The sequence below is a fragment of the Saccoglossus kowalevskii genome, chromosome 3, assembly GCF_978046115.1.
Source record: "Saccoglossus kowalevskii chromosome 3, keSacKowa6.1, whole genome shotgun sequence".
In the NCBI taxonomy this organism is placed as follows: Eukaryota; Metazoa; Hemichordata; class Enteropneusta; family Harrimaniidae; genus Saccoglossus; species Saccoglossus kowalevskii.
This window is the reverse complement of record NC_140643.1, coordinates 15,523,751-15,551,429: the sequence shown is the minus strand read 5'-3', so window position 1 is coordinate 15,551,429 and position 27,679 is coordinate 15,523,751. Positions and strand designations below refer to the sequence as shown.

The following is a 27,679-nucleotide window of genomic DNA, read 5'->3' as shown; positions in this document are numbered from 1 at the left end:
ACCTGCGTACACAAAGCACCAAAACATACCGAGTGAAAATGGCTGCTGTGGAGTCGATCAATCAGCGGGTGGAGGTAAGTGACAAATGCCAGCACACTATTATACTTATAGCAGTGTCGATGATAAAATTTAACCATTAGCTAAAATCTGAATTACAATCCTTGTAACTGTGTGAATCGTCGTAGTGGAATTAGTTGGCACATTTTGCTCGACCAACCTCCGTAATTCACTACACAGCGAGTAAACACAGTCTTTGCCTGTGATATTATTGCTCAGTGCAGTGACTTCTATTCAAATTGTAACAATGACATTATAAAGTGTAATCGTGAAAGCAATAAACAACGGGATTTTGTCAAAGGAACACTGTACATGCATAACGATCATGATAAACACTTCATGAATGTAGCCTGCGTACAAGTACAGTCCCTCCTCGGTACTGACCTTCAAGTTACCAAATTAATCCACAGGGTTACGTCGATGTGAGGAACGTGAACATGAATATTTATGAATGTACCACAAAATAGTCAACTGTGTAATACAAAGTAACACTAGATTTTTTAATAATAATGATTTAATAACTTTTACAATACGAATTGATCAATAGTGCATGACGACAAAAACCCAAAATACAAAATAATCACCAACGAACAAAACGTAATATACCGGTAATTACACTATTTCCATTTTATTATGCATACAACCTGTAAGACATTGCACAAAATATTTTAATTCTAATCCTAAAATGCAAAAAAAAAAATATGGAAAATATCCCAAATCACATGACTATAAAGCCATGTAGCACTAAACATGTCACAAGTAGTCTAGTATTTCCAGCACAACAGACCCATTTCCTTAATCTTTATATATTTCAAAATGCAAGTTGAATCAATAGGTTTCTATTGGCCGATTGAATAACATTGGAACATTTTCAAATGACGCTGTTGCGCACTCCTTGCTGTTCAACCACCATCAAAATTCATAAATATTTATAAAGATGAAGGGAATGAGTTTGTTGTGCCGGAGTAGTAGTTACAGTGACTTTCATGTAATTTTGTTCTTGTGAGTACAATATAATACAATCGACACAACAAAATCATAAATTTCACAATTCAAGCTTGCCTTAGAGGTTTCCATTGGCTAATATATTAATATTGGAACACTTTCGAATAACATCATTATGCACTGTGCTCGCTGATTGGCTGGTTAGATTCAGTTTCCATTGAAATTTATAAAAATAGAGATTTAGGTTGGCTGCGTTGATAGTACATCACTAAAACTGTGAGCAAAAATTTAAAAGTTCTTCAATATTTCAGCTCTCAACAAATTACTTTACTTTTTGAATTATTTTAGCTGATGTATGACAATTACTCTTATGATTACATGGAAAATGTTGACAGCATTGACAATAATTTAGCAAACTCCTAAATCAAAAAGGTTATTCCTTTGTATTTTTTATTATAAACAAATGTTTGCTGTAATTTATACAGTAGTAGTAATTATATAAAACATCATGTAGACACTCCATGATATGGAAATGTTTTGATGTTGTACTAACAATGGTTCTCATTGGCAATGCAGATGGGTGTGTTACTAGTACCTAATGCCGTCCTGCATCTTAACTATATGAGTCTGGTAACTGAAATAATTATTATGCATGGGCAGCGACTCAAACGCATGCATGGTGATGTTTACTGTGGTTATAAGTTCTTTGTTACAAACCGTTCAAATATCATCCACTAACAACGATTACAACAACAATTTTTACGTTGATCACCATTGTAAAGCAATTTACTGCAAGTGATGGTCACCTCGCTGTCAATTGAAAATATAAGAATAAATACTAGAAATTTGCGTGAGACAAGCTTGTTAATGGCAAGAGAGGATGGTCAAAAATTAGTACTAAATTTTCAGAAAGTAAAACCATGCAGAGTGAATAAGTCTACAGCTCAATCAATAGCAAGACATTTCATACTCATTCCAAATTTGAGGATGAACTGCTGAATGATGTTGATGGTTAAAGATGTATTTTGTTGGCACATGCACATCTTTTTATATTTTAATATGATAATTTAATCTAATTTGAGGAAAAAAGACATATGAAAGTTGCATCTGTAACATGGATTTTTATTTTGTGTGATTTATGCACTCTTGTGAAATATATAGTGTGAATTTTACTTCCTAAAAACCTGCACTACATCCTTAATACATCTAAAACTATCACTATGGAAGTATAAGCAATAAAGTTATTTCTATCACATGTATTAGTTAGTGTCAAGGAAACACAGCATTATTGGCAATGTTATTTATTTAAGTAAATATACTGTACATTGCTTATACTGATATTAACAGCATTGGCAATTTAACCCTGGTGTCTACCATGTTATTTGTGGGGAATTTATAACACTGAATATTGTATGATTGCGGTTCTTGTAACAAATGAATTATTTGGTTATAGATATGAAATATTATGCACATTGCTCTAATGATATATCTGTTGAACTTTTATTGAATTTCTATTAAAAATGAACAATAAATTAACACAATATTTACATTCACAGTTGTACCATTCTGTCCTACCATGGTACTATAATTATACCGATAGTCCATTGTACATGTATGGTTCCCAAAAATTAAATATTAATATGGTAGTAAATATTACAACCATATTGTACCAGTAATTGTTAGTGAAAGTATATGATGACTGAATGAACTGACCTATGTAGAATATATGTGATACCTTTCCAACTGAATCCTGTGTAAACTTGAAACTTGTCTGACATTATTTCACTCATTCATGCTTATACAAATTTGAAATTCCTATATAAATTGAACACATGCATGTAATTGCATGTAATATATACTCGGTCTCAGTGTCTTTGGTGTTCAGTGAAGAAAGATTTCACTGAAAATACAATATACTGGAATGTGTGTAGTTTGGTACTACTGTGAAATACTTTATTTTAGCTGGAATTAATTTTTGCTGAAAAGGCATTTTGGGTGTTTTGTATCGAATTTATTTTCACTGATTTTTGACAAGTTGAATGTGAAATATAGGGAAAAAAGTATATTCGCTGGATTTTATTTTCACGGAATCCTTTCAGCGAAAATAGCGAAAATAAATTCCAAGCGAGAATAAAGTATTCTACAGTTCAGTGGTTATTTATCAGTGTAGTTATTATTCTAGTGGACTTGTTATTCTTTCTATCATGTGACAGTAACCATGGCTACTACTCATACATTGTACTAGTATGTTGGGACAAATTAGACAGGTTTGGCAAAGTACAAAAGTCAATAACTCATCAATCTTTACAAATCATTACTAAGCAACAACAGAAAGACGAGATGTTATTTCAGAATATCTGTAAATTTAACATAGAGGGCAGTGTAACAATTTGTATTTGTAGCCATTTTGAAACATGTTTCTTAAAAACGCAGTAAACTTGACTTCAAATGCACATCTGTGGTGATGATTACAAATTAAATGAGAGTGCTGATGTCTGCCTTCTCTACATCAACATTATAATCCTTCCGGATTTGTCATTGAAAAAAAATAGTTAAAATATAAAAAACAAAAAAAATAGTACTAGGATGCAATAACACCCACTTCACTGTACTGTTACTGGTCAATAAATGGCAATAATTTGACAATAGAATCTGTAAACCATGTTATTTTTTGCAATTCAATAATTTTAGGTCATTGGTGAGAACAAAATTGCTAGAAAGTCTCTGTCACTCTGTCCTAACACATAACATAATTTTTCCTGCCAAAATTTTAATGAAACACTTTGCAAATTTTTATGTATTTTTCAAAAATTTTTTTGTAAATTTTGGACCAAATGAATAAAATTTGCCATTAATTACATGTATTGTTCATAATTACAAATACAGAAAAGTTTCAAAATGATTTTTTTTTTAATTGTGCACCTCTAGAACATTTTTTTGTTTTTCTGACTTGTGAAATTTTTAACGTATTTCTCTCACCAAAATTAAAACAATACAAAATTAATTTATGTTTTGTTTTCTCTAAATTCACCCTGAAATTCCATTTTATAAAATATAATGACTAAAAATTATTTAGATCTGATATCATATCTATAAGACATGTCCAATTATATCATGTACATGTATACCATCTTGTCTTCTGTCCACCGTTCAGTTGCAGACAATATACTATTACATGTACTTCTTATTGAAAGAAAAATTAAATCTCAAGAAAAACATATTTTATAATAATTTTTTAAATAAAAATTGATGTATATTAAACAAATCTTGCTCACAAGTAATTCATCTTTACAATGGTACATGTGTTTTCTAGCTTTGTATATGTGTTCTATTCAATATTCATGATGTACATAAATTATTCAGATGAGGAATATATGCATGTTGCATAATAAATAAGGTAACTTGTGATGCCACACCAAATCATTGATACCATGATGAGTGTAGTTCTACTGGTACATGTATTTGATTTTTATTTACATCCACATTATTTTAGGGTGATTTCACAATAACTTCACTATTTATTTTATTTTTATTTACATCCACATTATTTTAGGGTGATTTCACAATAACTTCAGTATACATTTTATTTTTATTTACCTGATATATTTATATCTTATATATATATATATATATTTATACTGTATTTGCTCCAATACATATTTAATAGAAGCACATGTAATCCACAGTTCAGTTGCATTTACTGGTATTGTATACTGGATTATTAAAATACGACTTATTCTGACTATTGACACACCTCTTTTATTTATGTACCGGGTAGGAGAGTATGCTTTACTAATAGAGAAAATATGTTGTAGTCCTTCACCACAAGCCAACTTAATTTTTACATTTACATTTTTACATTTACCTATTACAAGCAATTGTATGCTGTATCATTGCACTCTCAGATCACTGCTTCAATTGTGTCTTGGATTTTGATGTAAAAAATTTGATTGTCTGTATTTGTACAAATTGAGGGCAATAAAGTGAAAAAATCGAAAATTGAATAGTGACACAATTTGTAATTTTGAAATAAATGATCCAAAATAAAGTACATGTACCAGTAGTTTCAATAACACTTATTGCTTCCAATTATTGCTTCAGTAAATCACCAAACAAAAATTTCGAGCTGAATCGTTTTCCGCTGTATTTTCTAAATGTCTAATTTTCCATGGTTTTCAGAATAACCAAACATTGGCTGTCACGATTTGCACATATTCAAATCACCAAATATTTCACATAATTGTTCTAAGACCCAAATAAAGTTCAAGAAAGATTTCCAACTTTAATATGCAACTTGTAACCTTTTCACCGCCAGGCTTTCTCATCCAAATTTGTCTGCACTTTTTAGCTCCGCTGTCGACTTTGGTTAAATATTTTTGTCATTTTTGGTAAAAAGTGATATTTTCGGAGCTAACAGGCAAAATTTGAGTAAATTTTCAGTTTGTACTCAAAAAATGTGTCATTTTTGTCCCAATCTTTTGTGGTTTTTGATGGAAGGTGTAGACTATAAACAGGACTAATTCACTATGTTCAATTACCCACCATAGACTCCGGTCAGTCAAAATGACTATTTTGAACTGTAGGCATTAATCAGCGATTCTGCCGATGACCGAGAGATAGAATCTAGGTCTGGGGAAGTCCTATGACCCTAAGATTCTTTTACCTCTTACGTCACGAACCCACGTGGCCTAGGCCACATAGCAGCACCATAGGCAGCCGTACACTCACTCTTCTTTCATCTTCGCCTCGTCGGGAATGATTCTGAGCGGCTCTGCCTGGCTCTGTTGCTTTTTCCTGACCGGGTTTCTAGCGTGGGTTGTTGCCGCTGCACGGCATCCGACATTGTAGCTGGTGGATAAGTTTTCCTTGTCATTTTTACCCTCGTGTCGTTTTCCCCTTTGTGTGTAGTATTTTTCACAACAAAGAGATTTAAACCCGGCGCCACTATTTAACCACGGCGGCACCTTTTACAACTGTAAATAGTTTTTCCCTCATGCATGTCATCTTTTATTTACAATGTATTTAGCAATTTATAGTTGTAATGACAGCACCAGAGCTCGCTGCTGTTTTCTTTTCGGTCTCCTCGTGTTTCGAGTCGACTGTGCAGTGGTTATATTCAGAATTTACCAGTATAGAACCCGCATCCAAGATACTTTGGCGTAGCTGTGTGTGGGGTTCAGGGTTTTTGCATGAAGGTGTGTGTTTTTTCACTGGAGTTCTGAGGCCTGAGATTTTCTTTCAGAGCCATCAAAATCGCTGAGACTGACCACGTCACAGCAAGGTCGCACGTCCAGTAAACAAATCGGTTAAAGTGAGTTGCGTGTTTTGCATGAGTGGAAAGTCCTCACACTCGGCTACCGGTGCTTCGTGTACCGGGACGTCGAGTAGGAGGCCCGATGGTGGAGGTACCGATATTTTTCTCGGTCCCCCCCGCTGATCGGAGGGCATCCTCACAGTCTGTTTTTTCAGGCGGTGGTTTGACCGATTTTACCGGCTGCAGCGAGGCTGTGACCCTGGAGGCTCTCCTCCTATGGGGCCCGTTGCGGGTCCTTTTGTGGACCCTTCCTCGCACGGCGCCGGGTGTGCCTCCGTGTTGAGGGCTTTGGTCGAAGGACTGTCGGGGCAATTGCGTCCCTGGCAGGCCGGGTAGATCAGACACAGTCGGAGCGAGCTGTCTCCACTGTGTCCCCTTGGTGGGCAAGCAGGAAGAAACACGAAAACTTGTTTGCATTCAAACACGCTAATTGCACCGGGCCTCCTCTGGAGCCTCGGGCACTGAATGCCAATGGTGTGCTGGCAGCCAAGCCTCAGATCTCGGGGCAGGGCTTTCAGGGCAGGGCACACGTTGACCCTCCTACTTTCAGCCAGCTAGGGTTCGTCACGTGGTAACAGTACAACGGTAACGAATTTATCCTTGTGCCCGCTGTGGGATTTGACTCCCTTCTTACTGACCCACGGGCGTCCCCAGAGGGAACCGACCCTGTCACACAGTCGAACACACTCCCTTTCACATATTTAAAGTGAAAGAGGACGCAGTTCGCTCGCGTCGGATACAGTCGGTACTCTGGGGTGATGCAGAGTATCATCGATCCCAGTGATACGATGTAGATACCCCCACCCTTGATCCTAAGGCGACCACCTAAGTTTGCTTCAACGCTTATGGGATCACGGGCATCGGGATCCAAAGCAACCCCGTCAGCATGTCTCTCCCTGTCCGTCCGAGTGCGGAGTGGGGCGCAGAGCATGCAAACTGTGTTGATGGGCGGCCTGGACCTTTCCAGGTGGTGACATCCAATTACGGGATACCAACTGGCTAGCCCCACTAGACTTAAGCGGGGCCTACCTGCACATACCAATGCATCCAGTGAGTTGCCATCTCCTTCGAATTGCCCAGCTGGGCCAACTGTTTGAATTTTGGGTGCCCCCCCCCCATTTGGGTTAGACACAGTGCCCTACGTGTTCACCAGAGTGATGAAACAGGTAGTGCTGCTGCTTCACCAGATGTCGGTACACCTCAATCCATACCCAGACTACTGGTTACTAACAACCCGGGCAAGGGGTTAATAGCCAAACACGTCAGGCTAACACAGGATTTACTTGACCAGTTGGGCTCGTTAGTAAAACGACAAGTCCCACCTCGACCCAACGCGCAGTTGGTGTCCCTGGGCATGGAGTTTTGACACAGAGGTAAGCTTGGCTTATCAAGCATGTTGCTTAGCGCTAAGCAGCGTAGCCGAATGCCTAGTCAGCGTTCCCTCAGTGTCCCTCCGAGAACTAATGCGGATCATCGGAATGATGACCTCGGTTCGAAGGGTCGTTCCCCAGGCCGCACTATTCAGCTGCCTGGTATAACACTTGTTATAATGCTGAGCTCTTTTATCGGAACTAGATAGGCGGGTTTCGTTCTCGGACCAAGTGAAGGAAGCCCTGCCCTGGTGGTCGTCACTGGCCAACCTCGGACAGGGGGGCCCCCTTGGACCCGCTCGCCGCAGGTATAACTCTGGTAACATATGCCTCCCCCAGAGTTAGGGAGCGCATCTATTGGACCAACAAGCCCAAGGATATGGCCCTCGCATTAGTTTTGGGACTACCATATCAACCGGCTCGAACTGAGAACAGTGTACTTAGCACTACCACGCTTTCTACCCGTAGTTCGAGACCACAGAGTCCTGTCCGCACAGGCAACGCAGCGGTGGTCTCCTTCAAGAAGGAGGGGGAGGGGCCCTTCCCCATCGTTGTCAGTCCTAGCGGAGCAGATCCTCCTTTGGTGCCTGGAATACAATGTGGAGCTAACTGCACACCACCTTCCAGGGGTGACGATCAGTCTGGCAACGCCCTTTCAGGACGGCTCTGTCTCCAGAACATGGAGTGGCTGATACCCCAGTGGGTAGCCTCCAGGCTGTTTCGGCTGTGGGACGGTCCAAGGTTGGACCGGTTTGCCACACCCCGGAACACCAAGCTGCCGATGTACGTAACACTCCTGCTGACTCCAGGAGCCTGGGCCAGGGTCACTTTGCTAACCCCGTGGACCCACTTAGTTGTGTACGCCTTTCCTCCCTTCCCGCTAGTTCACCAGGCACTTGAGAAAACTTCGACAGGTGCACACCCGCATATTATCATGGGTCACACCCAATTGGCCAAGCAAGGCCTAGTTTCCACTTCTGTTGGAAATGCTAGTCGAAACACCAGCAGTGCTTCCAGACTTACTGGACCTGCCGTCCCAACCAGACGGCGCACTACCAACGAGCCCAGCAGGTATCACTTACACGCATAGAGGCTCTCGGTAGACCCGCACATATGAAAGCCTTATCTGAGCGGGCTGCCAATGTCCTGGCCAGGACGAACAGGGATTCCACCAACACGGCCTACATTTCTAGGCTGCGAGCATACACTGATTGGTGTAGCGGAAGGGAGATTGATCCATACCATCCCTCCATTGGCCAGGTAACAGGCTCCTTCGTCCACCTGTTTGACGAAGTAGGTTTGTCTTAGGCAGCGATAGTTGGCTACAGGCTGGTCTTGTTCCCCACCACTCAAAACATACAGGAACACCACTAGCCAATTGTCCTATTATTAGGAGACTATTTACTGCTTTCCAGACACTGAGACCCCATACAAAGGAGCCGCCCAACTGGGATTCGTCGGTCGTGTTGTCTGCTCTAAGCAGACTGCCCTTTGAGCCTCTCCAATCAGCCCCACTCAAATTTTTGACGTGGAAAATAGTCTTCCTACTGGCCCTCGCCTCAGGTAGGCATCGGCCAGAGCTGGGGGCATTGTCCTTCTCGAATGATGTACCGCCGTTATGGACAATCAAGTAGTGCTAAAGAGACGAATCGGGTTTCTCGCCTAGAACCAAATCCCAGGACACGATCTTCACCCGGTTGTCATCCCCCGGCTGTCCAATTTTGTCTGCCCGGAGGGTCAGGAGGAATTGCTTCTCCACCCGGTTCGAGCACAGAGTTGCCACCTAACGGTACTAAAGATTTGGAACGGGGTGCCAGGCACATATCTTTGTGTTATGGCCCAGGCAGGGAGGATAGGCGAGCCTCCCTAACTTCCATAACCAGGTGGTTTACTGCGACTGTATTAGAGGTCTATAATACTTTATCTTCCTCGACACAGTGCTTGCAGAGACACCAAGTACGAGCGCATGAAGTCTGTGCGATTGCTAACTCGCTAGTGCTAGCGTCACCCCCCCCAGCACACATGGAGGGCAGGCTTCTGGAGAACGCAGAATGTCTTTATCAACTACCACCTAAGAGACATCAAATCCATTGAAAAGGGTCTCTCTAGTTTGGGTCCCGTCGTAGCGGGACAGTCTTGGTTTGCTGACCCAGCCTGAACGACCGCTAGGGTCTGTGCGCATAGGCAATAAGTCAGTCCAGCATTTTATGCGGACAGATTTCTCTACCATCAGTACTCCCCTGGAAGCTCCCAGGTCCTGCTTTACGGCCTATGCCCTCATGCAGAACTGTTTTTGTCTTTACTTCGAAAGCTTATTACCCCCCCCCCCAGAATTGGGTTGGGGTCTAGCTTTCTCAGGCACACCGAACCCTGTCACTGTAGTAGCATTTTGGCTTCTTGCTCCGGGGATAGCACAGGCAAGGTAAGACACCACCCTCTTTTGGGTCTTAACTAGGGTGTTGAGTTTGTTTTCATCCCGGACTGGGAAAAAACTTTCATCATTTTTTCTGTTTGCTCGGAAAAACCCGCCACCTATCGGCGTCTGACTCTGACTCTGCCTACAGTTCAAAATAGTCATTTTGACTGACCGGAGTCTATGATGGATAATTGAACATAGTGAATTTAGCCGAGGGTTCTTCGAACCCGCCTATTCACATAGTTCATACCCACCATAGACTCCGGGTCCCCCCCAACTACCCCACTCTTTCCGTAGCGTTGGTCTAAGTCCTTGAGGCGGAGAGAAAGGGACCAGAGTGATTGTACAGCTGCTTATGGCGCTGCCATGTGGCCTCGGTCACGTGGGTTAGTGACGTAAGGGGTAAAAGAATCTTGGAGTCATGGAGCTTCCCCTGACCTAGATTCTATCTTTCCGTCACCAGCAGAATCGCTGATTAATGCCTACAGTTCAAAATAGTCATTTTGACTGACTGGAGTCTATGGTGGGTATGAACTATGTGAATAGGCGGGTTCGGAGAACCCTCGCCTAATTTTGTGAATTTGTGATGAAAAGAGGAAACTGGTGGGGAAAAAAGGTTAAAATCTGACGACTATGGACACACTACTTTAATATAGCATGATGAAATCAACTTTTGTTATTAACACCTATTCACAATTTGAATTAAATAAATTTAAAAAAAATGTATCAAGAATATATGATGTCATTTTGGGCTAAAATAAAAACAGATACACATGTATTATAAAAAATTACTGAAATTATACAAATATTGCCATTCAAAACAGTTAATTAATTGCCTGGTACATGTATTCCATAAAATGAAAAGCATTAAATTGAACATCAGTTGTTGAGAAACTTAATTATTTCATTGTATAATTGATGAAGTAGTATAAATGTAATGTTAAGGGACCTGACTGAGCAAGACTGATACATGATATTTTGCATTGAATAAATTACTTTGGTGAGTCATTAACAAAATGAAAACTCATGACCACAAGGTTTCATTTTTGTGATAAACGACCTACAGTATAAATTTGGCAGCCCGGAGGAATATAAAACAAACAGTTATTAGGATTTGATGTATTAATATACTATCTTTATTGTCAGTGTCACAGTGTTCATATAATCAGTCTGCTTCGTGTTCATCCAAGCATAAAACGACACCTCCAATTGTACATCATATGTGATAACTTGATTCCATACATAATTACGTACAATGCACTCATCCACACTACGGATCATTACATTACTTCAAGTGCAGTCTTGTGGGCTTTTGTTTTATGCAACTGTCGGAATTAGGTCATTTGTGTCATTACTTTAATAGATTTTATTGCTTCGGGAAACCAAGTATTTTGTATGCAGGAAATTGCCCGTTGATACAGTCGCAGACAGGATTGTTATGGTGTATGGAGCTCTGCATATATATATATATGCTGCTGTGACACTTAACTACGTTATTCAGTTTTGGTAACTGCATGCTGAGCGTCGATTTATTGTGGGAAATCCTATTATAGAATGACTCAATTCCTGATTGTGATACTGCTTCACTGTAGCTGCTCTGTTTAAGTTTGACTCATCGCATCATAAATTGTGTCCTCCATTGCCTTGATCGATATCTTGTATAGCAGCATTTTTTTCCCCTCCGATATTGAAGTCTATCTTGTGAAATTGATTATCATGGATATGTATGATACATTTCATCTGCAGAGTATACTCCACAGTATAGAGGAAATAAGCGATAAGAACATAAGCTTAATCAGAGACATTGAAACCATAGAAGGCAAGGCAAATGAACAAGATGCTACCCAACTGATAGACAGTTTGAAAGAACATCTGAAAGCGTCGCAGGAAACCAACGCACAGGTAAAATGAAACATACGCTAATATTGTCAATTTGTTTTGTTCTTTGATCGAATTTGAGTTTGTTTACATTTTCAATAATTTATAATTTGAGTATTAATCAATAGGTTCAAACATAAAATAATACTATTGATGTAATTTACATAATTTATGTGTAAAAACTATTAAAAATATAAAAGCGCTAACAATTCTCTATATTTTGCAGGGTTGTAAAATAAATGAAAAAAATAGCAGAGTGGGGGGTTGCTCTAAATTGTTTCCATGGAAACAATGACTTTTCTGTTTTCCCATACAACTGAGGTTCATAAATCTTTTTATTCAAAAACTATTTATTTTTTTTCAAATCACTAATCAAAATGATTTTCTACATCAAAGTGGTTCAGATAGTATAGATAGATAGTATATTTCCTAGCTCTGGGCCTGCAGTGTACATGTTTACATATTTATGTTAATTAGCCACCGTGTGTTAGAAACATGTAGCGTTGACGATGTGACTCATTCATAAATTTGTGTGTGTGTATGTATTCAACAGTGATTCATATGATATGTCATCCAATCAAACAATAATGCAAATCGTTTTTTTCCCTTTCACTGTACAGCTGTACAGCATGTCTGTTATCAAACTAATTAATACCATTACAAATTAAAATTAGGAAGAAAATACTGAAGATAGCGAAAAATGTATAGTATTGAATATTGATGACGTTGTCAACGGATACAATTATTTCAGCTGATTTTAATTCATAATTAGTAATTAACTAATTTAATTCATAATTAGTAATTAACTAATTTAATTTATTAGTAGTAATTAACTAATTTAATTTATAAATAGTAATTTATAAGTTTATAAGTTAAGCATGATAAGATTAAAAATTGAGATTAACAATTTACACAATATATTTTGTCTCATTTGAGTCCCAATCAAAATTGTTAGTTTAACGTTATTTCCCTACATGTATTTTTTTTCCTGCAAAATAAGACATTCTAAATATCTTCGTTTTTAAGAGATTTCATCAATTTTGTTTATAGAAATGCAGATAATTAAAATATGTGAACATACGGTAATCACTTTAGAAAACATTCACCTCTTCTGTGAGCAAAAGTTTGCAACGACGAAAAATAAAAAAACAAAAACAGTTTTGCATACATGTACATTGTTTTCACCTTCAAGATCACATTTTCCATGTGAATGTTTTAAAAATCAACATCTCCTTAGCAGTTGCTACTGTTTTATTCAACTTATTTTCAATGGTTTCATTTGAATCTTGAGACATGAAAAATAATTGTGTGACATTTATTTAAAAAAAAATTCACAATACATTAGCAGTTTAATAGTATACATGTAAGCTAGTACATTTGGGCGATTAAGTTTTTTTTGTCGCCTAGCTTCTTTGGAAAATAACCAACAACGATGTTGCACCACAGTCGCAAGCAATTTTCATGTTAATTTTATCCCAAATTTAATTTTATCCCAAACAACACTTTAATATTGTAAACAAAATAAGCTTGCAAAGAGTTACGATACAGAGTATTGTATTATTCACATCACGTTTTCATTCAACGGTTAGTTATTGTTAAACGTGCTGACTACAGTAGTCTAGGTATTACATACCTAACAACAAAAACACATTTATCAGGCTCTTATCATGAGCTGTTTCTAAATTGAAATTTATTCTCCTTACAGTGAAATCAAGAGTTTGTTCATCTTATCAATAGAATTCTCTAATCAAATCTGACGTTGTTTTCTTTTTCAGAATTATCAATTATTTCTAGTAATTTCCTCATTTGAACGTGGCAGTTTGCATAATAAGTGTTCTTGGCTTAAGGGTTCAATACAGGTAATTCGCCCAGGGTTCTGTAATATGATCAAAACATAATATGACGTTTGATTTTTTGTTTTAATTTAAAACTAATCAGTTTACGTTTTTTATCACGGTCAGCTTTTGTGTTAAAAGAAATATCTTCAATATTGATCAGATGAACACCCGCCACTCCAAATTGTAAATAGTTCACACAATTTGTTTGGAAAAAATAAATATATAATAGGTTTATTATTTTTTTAATACCATCAGGCTATGATTGTTCAAATATGAAATGCTCTTTATTTAATTTCTAAAAGTGATTTCTCCTTCTTTCTTACTGTGGAATACTTTATTTTCGCTGGAATAAATTTTCGCTGAAAATGCTTTTTGGGCGTTTTGCTTGGAATTTATTTTCACTGATTTTTTCATGAGTTTAATGTGAAATATAGGAAAAAAAGTATATTCACTGGATTTTATTTTCACGGAATCATCCCTTCAGTCTCTAACCAATGGTACATACATGGTACATGTATGGTACATCTGTAACAGACACTGAGCTATGATTTGTTTTCCAATACTTTGTAAACCAATACAGAGGCCAAATGATCTTTGTGGTACTAAATGTTGCATCACATATATTTATGATCAATAAGCTGAAACATTAATTACAAATCAAAATGATGTTTGCTTATGGCATAGTCTTAACATTCTAGCATTGAACCCAGCATAAATTCATTTAGTTCCAAAAAAGAACATTTTAGCTGTGTATGGAATTGACAGGGCATTTCATGGTCCTTTAATTGTATCGGGTTGATCAATATAACTTTAATTAGCATTAGTTGAGTGTTTTATAATGTCTTGTTCTCTCACAGTTGCAGAAAACACTTCAGAGTCAAAGCACTGCTCTGAAAGAAGATCTAGAGAAATTACAAAAACAACATGAGGCAGCAGAAAAGGGACAAATGGAACCTGGGTAAGAGATCAGATTAAAATCAAACCCTATTCTAATACATTAAATTTAACAAATATAAAGCAGTGTTCAATGTTATTAGTAAAAGCTGCATCACATGTTCACTTCACAGTTGAATGTAATTCCACTGTGTATGCATGCAGCACGCTGGAGTAAATGTGTTATTGCATCATTCAAAAGATAGCATTAAGAATTCAATTTATTACTATACATATTGTATAGTACATAATTAATTGTGATAAGATTACTGCAAGCCATTTTAATCTGTGTGATGTTTGGTAATGGACCATTTGCATGCAGGAGGCTGTCTATCTATCTGTCTGTCTATGTATGTCTGTCTGTCTGTTGATGTGTGTGTGTGTGTGTGCGTGTGTATATCATTTCTTGTGCCTGCACTGGTATCTCAATAACTATCTGCTGGATTGAAATGAAACTAGGTATAATAACTACTATTATATTCATCATACCTGATTACATTAACTCATGCATATTAATTAGATACTTTGCATAATATAAGTTTTTAGCAATTTCATTGTGTATTTTTGCAATCAGTATCAAATGTATCAAAACCTGATACAAGATTGTTGTTTGTATAGATAAGTATCTAATAACAGCTTCTAATTAACCCATGCATATTAATTAGATATTTTGCATAATAATAAGTTTTTAGCAATTCCATTGTGTATTTTTGCATCAGTATCAAATGTATCAAAACCTGCTACATGCTTGTTTTTTGTATAGATAAGTATCTAATAATATGTATGTGTAATATTCAAATGAGCAATTACTCGGTCATTTGTAGTAAACTGCAACTGAAAAGTTTGCTGATGGATTATTTTCCAAAAAAGTTTTTTGTGGATGGATTAAAATGCTGTGAACCATTTTAATTTCACATGACTTGAATTTTTGGGGAAATTATTATTGCAGTACATGATTTAATGGGTTTTTAAGATTGGTCTCGACTAAAACAACTATTTTGAACATTTATTGCCTGAAAGTTATTTTCTGTAATTGGGTATTTTAAATAAAAAAAAAACAATTGGGGTACCCAAACTGGTTTTGAATCATGAACCTCAATGATATGTATTTTTTGTTCATTTTCAAATCACAAAATGGCAAAACTTTAAGCAATAAAATCTTTTCAGATTCATTTTATTGAAATTGCATTAAAATGAACAGCTCAGATTCCCTGTGAGGTTCCATAAATCCTGATTGGAATATACATGTACTGTGCTTAAGTATAAATGTATTGATCTTTGTCCCTGTATGACCTTTAACCTCAAATGAAGTTCTCTACTGTGTCATTGTTTTGTTATGTTTTCTGCACTTTATTGTGGGGTCAGAGTTCAAATTGTTTATTTCACACATGGTTACTTAGCAAAGACATGTAGTGATCAACACTGAGGGGAATATTCTTCCTGGTTACGCTTTATAACAGCTTTGTAGCTAAAACTCAATTATGTTTTCAAATTTCAGTGAACTGTCCAATCAGGAGAAAGAGTTGACTCTCCAACTAAAATCACAGATGGCTAAGAACGTGGAACTACAAAATGGCAGATTGAAGACAGAGCTGGCTCTACACGAGAGGATTGAAGCCCTCAAGTTAATGTCCCAGACTAATAAACGGTTGCAGGCCGATGTCAATACATCAAGAAGCAACTCACAGAAGTTGTTGAAGTTATTTGATAAACGGGCTAAAGAAGGTAGAAATACTTTTGAGTTGTTTTAGTTGTTAAATCTATCGTTAATTGTTTCGTTTGGGTGATTTTTTGATACTACAAACCTCATCCAAGGCAGAATTTGAGACGTTGAAAAAAAAACAAGCTTCTCACTGATTGGTCTGACCTGTGTTGTTATATATGTTGACCTGTGTTGTAAATGGTCGCTTAGTATTGTACTGATTGCTAAAGTGCATAGAGGTCATAGGTCAACTTAAAAAGACACAAGTGTAAACGAATGCAATCTCAAAACATTTGCAAACATTAAATGAACTCCAATTCGAATAAAATTCAAATGATCATCATAGCCGAGTAGTCAGATGATCGACTATCACGAAAGTTAACTTTAATCGGGCGTGCCTAGTAATTACATGGGAGACTACCTGAGCAAACTGGCTGGTGAGATGCTGGTGAAATAATACCAAACATGTTTGGGTAGCTTTGTATTGACTCGCTGTATCTGTGTATATAAAAGAAAGTGTTTGAATGGTATTAAATAAGAAAGATGAATTCATGCATACTTTCTATGAACAGATTGTTATATGTTTTGCTGTAAATACTGTTTATATTTATTTCTATTTGAAGCATGTCTACAACAATTAAGCAAGCTAATGGTCAAAATAGCTCTGCTGTCTTTGTAGAGTGTCTTCTTCAAAACAAAGTTATTCTGTAAGATGAGATATTTAAACTATTTATCATTACCATAGTAGTTTATTTGGTTGTTGCCATGACAATTACAATTAGTAATATCAATGTACCCTACAAACTAAATTTCAAAGCTTAAAATTGAACAGATAGTTTTCACGAAGAAGTCAAAAATCCAATTTTATACCAAAAATTACAAAATAGAGAATTGAAGTTATTGTCATTAAATAAATAAATCTGACAGAAGACCACCCAAAGTGCCTACATACCTAGTATCAAAGCAATTGAGCTGGTAGTTTTGCAAGACGAAGTTAAAAATAACATATTTAATCCAAAAAAGGCAAAAACATTCACTTAAAGTAGAGAAAGAATTAAAGTAAAAAAAGTTATTGCCAGAAAATAAACAAATCTGACAGAGGTGCCTAGACACCAAGTATCAAAACATTGAGCTGGTAGTTTTCAAGAAGGTTTGACCATAGACACAGGTCTGTCGTTTATGTAAGTAATTAGTAGAGTTCTATTAGATTTAAAAGCATGAGATTGCATCTTGTGTTATGATTCAACACTACATCTACCAGTAGTCATGTTGTCTGACAATTTCCTTTTATCCAAATTGCTATAAAATATACATTAATTCATTCATCTAATAATTACATCCAGACAGGACTTCTCAAATTCTACTCAAATGGGTAATGATCATATTTTATGATTTCTTTCTTTTATTAAGGACCATTAGACTACTGTACCGTACCGCCTTAGCGCCCAGGGGCCTCAACTCAGAAAATCATGATTTTTCAGGGGTGGGCGCTTACCCGAGCACCCCCTCAAAGAAGAGTGCAAATGAAAATTTTGAGTCATCATGTGACAGGTTACGTCTTTGAGGGAAAATCAAATTACGAAATTAGTTGCGTCGTCATTGATTTTCACAATGAAGGAACAGAAATGATCACAAAAAATATGCACATTTTATTACAATATTAATTACGTACCACCAGAATTTATGAAATTAAAAATATTAGAGTCTGTTGGAACACAGTCAAAGTCAAAACTCTCATCATTATCCCCACTGACGAAGGTGTTGGATCATACGCAAACTCTCCATGAAAATCTCTTTCCGCCATGATGAATTTGCAGATTTGACCTGCAGCAGCGTCCTTTGACCTAATGGGTCAAGCTGGTTATTAACCAATCACGACGCAATTCTCCGGAAATTCCCGAAGACTTTCCGATAACGCAATGCGGAAGTGAATTATCGATGTCGAAGTACGATCTGTTGGAATTGATTTCAGCGAATAAACGACATGGTTTTTCAAAAAAACTAGTAACTAGCCATTTTTGATTAAACAAGTTTAAATACAAGTTTAAAGTCAGACAAATATATATCAGCTAGTCTAAACATATACAGGACAAGTCATGTGTAGTTTAACTGTGTTATTATTTTTTGTTTTTGTTTTTTTCAAGATTAGCATAGAAGACAAAATAAGCTAATTAAACATAGTGATTTGTTGTATAAGGAGAATTATTGTATAAAGTCTGAAAACGAGGACTATTAATTTGGGTTCCATCCATGCGTCCGTGCATCTGTGCGTCCGTCCGGAGCCATTTCTCGGACACCCTTTGACTGATCTCGTTCAAACTTGGCATACAGACAATGTATGATGACCTACATATGCATGCCAATTTTCATTATAATTGGATTAAATATGGCTGACTGGCAGCTGAACAGGGTGATTTCAATCAAACTTTGTATGGTGATTATGCATATTTGGTTATAGGTGCACGTCACTTTTTTTTCGAGATACGGTCCAAGATGGTCGACTGGCGGCCATTTTGTTCATTTCCCGTTTTCGTGCTGATTCATTCATAAGATATGGCCTGATTCAGTTAAAAATTTGTACATAGGTACTATACTTAAAGATAACACAACACCATGTTTTGTTTTGATATCTGATCAAATTTGTCGAAATGGCGGCCATTTTGTTTAATATCTTAAAATCACAGGGTTTCTCAGGGCTGAATAGGGTGATTTCAATCAAACTTTGTATGATGATCATATATATTGGGTTACTCGTGCATGTCATATTTCTTTCAAAATTTGGACCAACTGTAAGATATGGCCTGATTCACCTGAGAGTTACATAGGTAGTATACTGCAAGGTAACACAACAGCATGTTTTGTCTTGAGATTTGATAAAATTTGTTGAAATGGTGGCCATTTTGTCCAAAAATGTAAAATATCATTCTGTAATATGTCCAGAACTGTTTCTTGGAGATTGAAGGGGCAATTTCAATCCAACTTTGTATGGTGCTCATCCATATAGGGTTACAGGTGCACGCCATATTTTTTTGAAATCTGAACCAAAATGGCCGACTTACAACCATTTTGTTTTTAGCTCCGCTGTCGACTTTGTCGAGCGGAGCTTATCATATGAGTGATTGTCCGTCGTCGTCGTCCGTCATCATCGTCCGTCGTCCGTGTCAACGTTTTACTTTTTCGACTTCTTCTTGAAAACTACAAGCCTGAATGCTTTGATACTTGGTGTATATGTTGATATCTTCAATTCTCTAATTTTGGTGAATATTTTTGTCATTTTTGGTAAAAAGTGATATTTTCGACTTCTTGTTAAAAAACGCAAGTGCAATTGCTTTGATATTATATATATAGGTACTACATGTGGACCTCTCTCAGATTTGTTCATTTTGTAATGATATCTTTAATTCTCTAATTTTGGTGAATATTTTTATCATTTTTGGTAAAAAGTGATATTTTCGACTTCTTGTTAAAAACCGCAAGTCCAATTGCTTTGATACTACATATATAGGTACTACATGTGAACCTCTCTCAGATTTGTTCATTTCGTGATGATATCTTCAATTCTCTAATTTTGGTGAATATTTTTGTAATTTTTGGTAAAAAGTGATATTTTCGATTTCTTGTTAAAAACCACAAGTCCGATTGCTTTGATATTACATATATAGGTACTACATGTGGACCTCTCTCAGATTTGTTCATTTTGTGATGATGTCTTCAATTTTCTAATTTTGGTGAATATTTTTGTAATTTTTGGTAAAAAGTGATATTTTCGACTTCTTGTTAAAAACCAATAGTTCAATTGCTTTGATATTACATATTTAGATACTACATGTAGACCTTTCTCAGATTTGTTCATTTCGTAATGGTATCTTCGATTCTATAATTTTGGTGAATATTTTTGTCATTTTTGGTAAAAAGTGATATTTTCGACTTCTTGTAAAAAACCAATAGTCTGATTGCTTTGATATTACATATATAGGTACTACATGTAGACCTTTCTTAGATTTGTTCATTTCGTGATGATATCTTCAATTCTCTAATTTTGGTGAATATTTTGGTCATTTTTGGTAGAAAGTGATATTTTCGACTTCTTGTTAAAAACTGTAAGTCCGATTGCTTTGATACTATACATATTGTTCATTTTCTAATGATGTCTTCAGTTCTTTAATTGAAATGTGCATTGCTAACAGCGGAGCTATCTCAGCCGATAGGCTGCTTGTTTCCTTTTTGTGCTGATTCCTCTGAAAGATATGACCTGATTTAGTTCAAAGTTTGTACATAGGTAGTATTCTGCAAGATGGTAAAACAACAACATGTTTTGTCTTGAGATTTGATCAAATTTGTCGAGATGGTGGCCATTTTGTCAAAAAAAACCTAAAATCACATTCTGTAATACCGAATTCTGCCGTAAATTCGCCCATCCGAAAAATCGCCCTGGTGGTTTCACGGCTGGCGGGCCCTTATTTGGGGTTCAAATTTTCAAATAATTATCATCAAATATTTTTAGGGGGACTTATATTTTCATTGAAAAATCCACCTACACCGATTTTCAATGCCGGCAATTGGACCACCCAAAACAAAAGAAGCTATTGAAGAAGTTAATCTAAAATTTTATACATTTTTTTTCTTGTTGGATTAAAAAGTAGACAGCGCAATTTTCTCCAAACAATTCGGCCATTACAATTGTTGATTATTACCTAGTAATGATTATAATAACGTGCAAAAATAAATTCGTTGAATTGTTATAAAATGGAAATAACTTTCAAATTAGCAATATATTTTATATGGTTAATGTCATAGATAAACATACACTAAGCTTTAATTTTAGCACTTCTATCAATGAAATAGACTGAAATAAAAGTGAACTAAAAATTAAGTTCTAAAAACACTGTGCATCTGTATGGCATTGAGTGTGGGATGTCATTGTCCTCGTTTAGATTCAAGAATCCTACACTGATTGGACATACCATCTGTTTATACAAATCACACTGACATTTTCCTCCCATAATCTAATTGAACATTCATAGTTCCCTTGATGTCTGAAAAATAGAAAATATAATGCAATGAATCACTGTTTCTCATGTTTTTTGAAGCTTTTTTTAGTCGCAGCTATTGCTATTGGTGAGGGTTTCTCATTTGAATAATAGACTCTGCGTGCTTATATACCTTGTCAGTCTTTAATATTTTTGTTAATAGTCTCACAGTAGACATATATACTGTCAATCAAACTAGTCAATGAATGAGTGCTTCTAGTTGATTCCAGGATTTGCTACAGTGTATCAGTGATGTACTGTTATGGTAAATTTAGTGACTATTTAGCGGCTTACATGTATATACAAAATTACATGTTTTTTGCTGGTCATATAAAAAATCTATCACGATAAAATGCATGGATTTACTATTTTTAGAAATATCTGAATTACCATTGTACATAGAACAATGAACACCGCATGTAACCGAACAAAACATGTGTGGACAGGAACAAACGCTCTGGAAATCAATTGAGTTTATCTACTCATGGCTTTGATGAAGTGGCTTTGATGCGTGCACCAAAGCAATAAGTGCTCTAAAAATACAGCTACCATTTCAGGTTTTATACATTGTTATGAATTGTACCGGTATATCCTCATAAATAAGCAATAGCATTAGATAATGTTGAGTGACAATATTCATAATGAGCATTATACCGGAGTGCCGCTTATTTCACTTGTTCACGACATGATGGCTGTGTAATATGCTGCATAAATTTCTTGCGTAAGTCGATGTCTTTTCAAATTTCATCAATCAAATTTTGTAAACTTCTTGAATTTTGTGAGTGAAATATACCGCGTGAATATTAAATTTCACATGTTCAATTGAAAATCACAAAATTTTGTAGCAGTAAAAAATTACTATGGTGACGTACCTACTACAACATTGAGTGTTATTGAATACACAGTCAATCAGGTTTAACAAAAATTGTGTAGCAATTTTGAAATCATTGCTCTTGTGCATGTTCTAGATTAATCAACATATTGTAAATATTAACATCTAATGATGTAATTCTGTGTAACATATTTAACATTACACCTGGTGACACATCAAAATTCACTCCTTTTTCACATAATACATATTTTTTTAAGGTGAACATCATTGTCATCACCGGTACCTATGTTCTCCTAATATGAGACACACTCGGGCAAATTTTTCTGCTTATTTGAGACATATGTAATTATATAGTGGTTTTGAAAGCAAGATAAGCTACAGTAGCTTTATTTATGCTTCAACTGCTGTAATGTATAACAATTACCTAGTGTGTCATTTTCATTTTCATCTCCAAACAATCTTTTCATAGGGTAGATTACTTTGAAGATGCCCTCAGAGATAGAATTCATAAAGCTTTGTCTTAGGACTATTACAATGTTACGTGACATATTTATGGTATGAATATGTACGAATTGTGAGGATATTCGAGGATTTGGCCAGAATCGCTACTGTGGCCTCTGGTAAATCACAAACGTGAAGAGTCACTGTGAATATAATGACTGTTGTTGGATGCACATGAATTATTTTAAACATTACAAGAAAACAATAATAGTGAAATGTTGTGAATTTCCAATTTTTGAATTGAGTGAGGATAAAATGCTGTGTGACAACTTTACTAAACGCATTCTCACAGTCCACAGTAAAATTAACAAATTGCAAAGGATCCAAGGACAGTGTGGTATTTTCTGGAAAATCAGAGAAAAAAACACAACACAGAATGAAGTGTTAACACTATAATAATTTGTTATTATTATTGTTTGCTGCAGCTGAAAGGAGACTAACTGAGATGGAGGAGGAATTAAAAAGAACGCAGGAAAATGCCAAAAAGTATCAAGATTTGTATGAGACGGAGAAAAGAAAGAGACAGATAAAAGCTAAGAGTGATGGTGAGGGTGATGGCTCTCAAGATAAACAAGAGTAAGTGTACTCACTGTCTCTAATAGAATAGATAAGTCGTTATTATACTGTGTTGTTGCTACTTAGTCGTATTATTGAGAATCTCTATAGTCTCAGTGTTTCGATTGCAATAGTCTTAATGCATCACCTGCTGAAAGCCTCCACGTTAATGGAAATGAATGGGGAAGAGAAAAATGGTGTTGGTGGGCGATGCGTTAAAGCGAGAGGGTCGTCACCTGCACACGCGCGGGAATTGAGTCCCAAGCGATGATAACAACACACGCTAAGAACACAAAGGTTCATTGGTAGATGCTTGTTTGTAAACAATGACACGCTATGGCCATCTGACGCATGCACAGGTGACGACTCCCTTGCTCTGCATATCTCACAAGTGTTAAGCAGAACTTTGACACAAGAGAGAGTCACTAGACTTAATTTATCCATCCAATAGTATCACATCCTTTCTCGTCATTGTGTTCATTGTTGAGAAGAGAGAATGATACACTATAATTTGAGGGTCAAAAACAATTAACGTAATTAATGCAGCCATTGCATCTAAGGTCTCTTTATTTTTGACATATATCATGATACTGTAAAATGTACATTACGTGACTCACAGGGGTCTTCACAAAACTCAGATCTGTATCCTATTTATGTGTCGGTAACATTAACTATTCCACTAATTTTTCATTTCAGAGTTTGCTAATACTTTTTTCTCACACAAAATGTGATTAACCTAGTCCACAAGGCAGTATGTCTATTTTCAGCATTATTATCAATCATTCCTAAAATTTGGTTAATTTGAAAAAAAAACTGCAAATTTTAGTAGTATCATGAACTATAAGTCAAATATGAGTAAAATTAATTATAATAAAATATGTAATTTTATATGTGTTACCACAATGTTCATTTTTCTAATTTATTATTTGATTAGAAATAATAAAGAAGAAACAGAAGACAAAGATGATGAGAATGAAAGAGGCAAGAGTCGAGAAGGCTCCGCCAGATTGAGAGCATCCCAAAAGTCGTCTGATCTACAAAGAAAGTATCAGGTGAATATAAAGTCTTTATATTCAATACAGGAGTATAAGTGTGTTTCAGGGAAATGTGATTAGAAGTAATTCCTGGTAAAGAAATAACTTCTGGATAATTAGACGAAATGGATTGTATTTGTGTGCACGAGATTGTTAGCGTAAATGTACACGATGGTTATCGTTACAATTCATGGGTCTATTACGTGCAGGTACACATGTGTGCATAAGGTACTTCTCACTGTATACCCTCAGTAAATTAAAAGAATGCATTCATAGTTACAAGTAACAAAATACTGTAAAATGGATAATATTCATGGGGGTTAAATTTCACTTATTTACCATTCCAGACATATTCAGTGGGTTTTAAATTCTCGATTTTATCATTTAGATAATATGTTCTATGCTAAATTTTACATATTCACTGGGTTTTAATTTAGCGCATTTTCCAATCAGCGAAATAAGCAAAATTAAAACCCAGTGAATAATTAATCCTTTTACAGTAGTTTAAAACAATGTATTTTCACTATTTTGACGTTGTGAGTGTGTTCACTGGGTTTTAATTTCACAAATTTAGTGAATAATTAATGCATTTACAGTACACCGTTCACCACTACAGTACAAGTAGTGCCCTCTAGTGATTGTGAATTAGCGCCCTCTAGTGGTGATGCACTTGTTACCTCCAAGGTTAAATGTTTTTTTTTCTTTACTCACTTTTAAAGTTTCTTCTTGATGAAAATGGAATCTTGAAAGATGAAATCAAGAGACTGAAGATGGAAAATGCTGATTTATTTAAGAGAGCTAAGGAAGCTGGAGGTAGTTTGCAAATGCTAAAGGTACATGTATGACAACATATACTGAACTCAGTAAACTTTACTACCTACCTACATCATGGGGGAAAGTGCTTTTCATCAACAGTGTGCATACAATCCAACACATTCAACTATGAAGATAATGATGAAGATTTTGACTTTGTGTTCTAACAGACTCTAATATTTCTAACCTCGTAAATTCACTACGTTCAATTACCCACCATAGACTCCGGTCAGTCAAAATGACTATTTTGAACTGTAGGCATTAATCAGCGATTCTGCCAATGATGGAGAGATAGAATCTAGGTCAGGGGAAGCCCCATGACCCCAAGAATTTTTTCCTTACGTCACGAACCACGTGACCGAGGCCATGTGGCAGTGCCATCATAGTCAGATAATCACTTCTATTTTTATCTCTGCACCTGTTGGTTTCGTTGTGTCACCTTTTCTAACTGTATTTCGCTTCCCTCATGCATGTTGTGTTCATTTTATGCTTTATCAATGTATTCAGAGATGGATATATGTAATGACAGCACCAGAGGCTTGCTGCTGGTTTTGTCTCCTCGTTTTTTGAGGCGACTGTGCAGTGGTTATAATCAGAATTTACCAGCATAGAACCCGCATCCAAAATGCTATTTTTGCTGTGACTGCGTGCAGAGTACGGGGTTTTCGCCTTGAAGGCATGTGTTTTTCACTGGAGTTTTGAAGCCTGGGATGTTTTCCAGGACCATACAAAATCGCTGAGACTGACCGTGTCGCTCGTATTTTCACAGCAAGGTCACGCATCCAGTAAAAATCTGTTAAAGTGAGTTGCATATTGGCATGAGTGGAAAGTCCTCACGCTCGGCTACCGGTACTTCGTGTAATGAGACGTCGAGTAGGAGGCCCGATGGTGGAGGTACCGGTATTTTTCTCGGTCCCCCCCGCTGATCGGAGGGCATCCTCACAGTCTGTTTTTTCAGGCGGTGGTTTACCCGATTTTACCGGCTGCAGCGAGGCTGTGACTCTGGAGGCTCTCCTCCTATGGGGCCCGTTGTGGGTCCTTTTGTGGACCCTTCCTCGCACGGCGCCAGGTTCGCCTCCGAGTTGAGTGCTTTGGTCAAAGGATTGTCGGGGCAATTGCGTCCCTGGCACTGTCCCTCAGTCAGCAAGCAGGAAGAAACACAAAAGCATTGCTCGCATTCAAAACATGTCTCTTCCGGGGAACCCCCCGTTCCCAGCCGTGACTCTCCCGCTGATTTGGGTGAGGCGAGGCTCAGGCTAGTTGCATCAGATCTCCTCTGGGACCTTGGGCACTGAATGCCAACAGGGATGCTGGCAGCCAAGCCTCCGATTTCGGGGCAGGGCTTTTGGGTCAGGGCACATGTTGTCCCCCCCTACTTACAGCCAGCCAGGGTTCGTTGCGTGGTACCGGACTCAGGAATTTACCCTAGAGTCCGGGCTCCGCTGTGGGTTTTGAATCCCTTCTTACCGACCCATGGTCATCCCCAGAGGGAACCAACCCTGTCATGAGACGCACAGTCAAACACGCTCTTGCTCACATATTTAAGTTGAAAGGAGACAATTCACTCGCGTCGGATACAGTTGGTACCTCGGGCGGTCCCTCAGAGTCTTCCATCCGTGATACGATGTATATACCCCCACCCTTGATCCTAAGGCAACCACTTACTGTTGCTTCAATGCTTATGGGATCACATGCGTCGGGATCCAAAGCAACCTCGTCGGCACATCTCCCCCTGTTCAGCCCAGTGCTGAGTGGGGTGCAGGGCGTGCAGACAATGTTGATGGGCGGACGTTGGTAAGCTGCGGAGGAGGTAATGCCTAAGGCCCCCTTTCCGCTAGACCAAACGCTATTCAGTCGGTGTGGTTTTGGCATCAGACCCCAAAGTGTGACACCATTTCGACTGGCTAGCCTCACTAGACTTAAGCAGGGCCTACCTGCGCATATCAATGCACCCGGCGAGTTGCCATCTCCTACGAGTCGCCCATCTGGGCCAAGTATTCGAATCTCGGGTGCCCCCCCCCCCTTTGGGTTATGCACAGCGCCCTACGTTCCACCAAAATGGATGGAACAGGTGGTGCTGCTGCCACATTGCGCAGCCGCCCAGTACAACGCTTGTTGCTACAACACACGGCTCTCCTATGGGAACTAAAGAGGTGATTATTGATCCCGGACCAAGTGAAGGAAGCCCTGCCCTGTTGGTCGTCACTGGCCAACTTCAGACAGGGGGTCCCTTTGGACCCACTCGCCGCAGCTATGACACTGGTAACAGATGCCTCTCTCCAAGGTTGGGGAGCACATCTATTGGATGAAAAAGCCCAAGGTATATGGCCCTGCATTAGTTTTGGGACTGACATATCAACCGGCTCGAACTGAAAGCAGTGCACTTAGCACTACCACACTTTCTACCCGAAGTTCAAGATCACAGAGTCCCGCTCCACACAGAAAACACAGCGGTGGTCTC

At 37.4% G+C, this 27,679-nt stretch overlaps 1 protein-coding gene across 1 annotated transcript in view; it reads left to right on the top strand.

Annotated features, from left to right (window-relative positions):
• LOC100375342 (uncharacterized) overlaps nucleotides 1-27,679 on the top strand; it is a 33,270-nt gene continuing 5,591 nt past the window's right edge. The window contains exons 1-7 of the mRNA XM_085496811.1: nucleotides 1-74; nucleotides 11,849-12,004; nucleotides 14,676-14,776; nucleotides 16,250-16,476; nucleotides 23,242-23,392; nucleotides 24,306-24,423; nucleotides 25,125-25,238. Of these exons, the coding sequence (XP_085352937.1) occupies nucleotides 39-74; nucleotides 11,849-12,004; nucleotides 14,676-14,776; nucleotides 16,250-16,476; nucleotides 23,242-23,392; nucleotides 24,306-24,423; nucleotides 25,125-25,238 (903 nt within the window). The 5' untranslated portion in view covers nucleotides 1-38. The remainder of the gene's footprint in view (nucleotides 75-11,848; nucleotides 12,005-14,675; nucleotides 14,777-16,249; nucleotides 16,477-23,241; nucleotides 23,393-24,305; nucleotides 24,424-25,124; nucleotides 25,239-27,679) is intronic.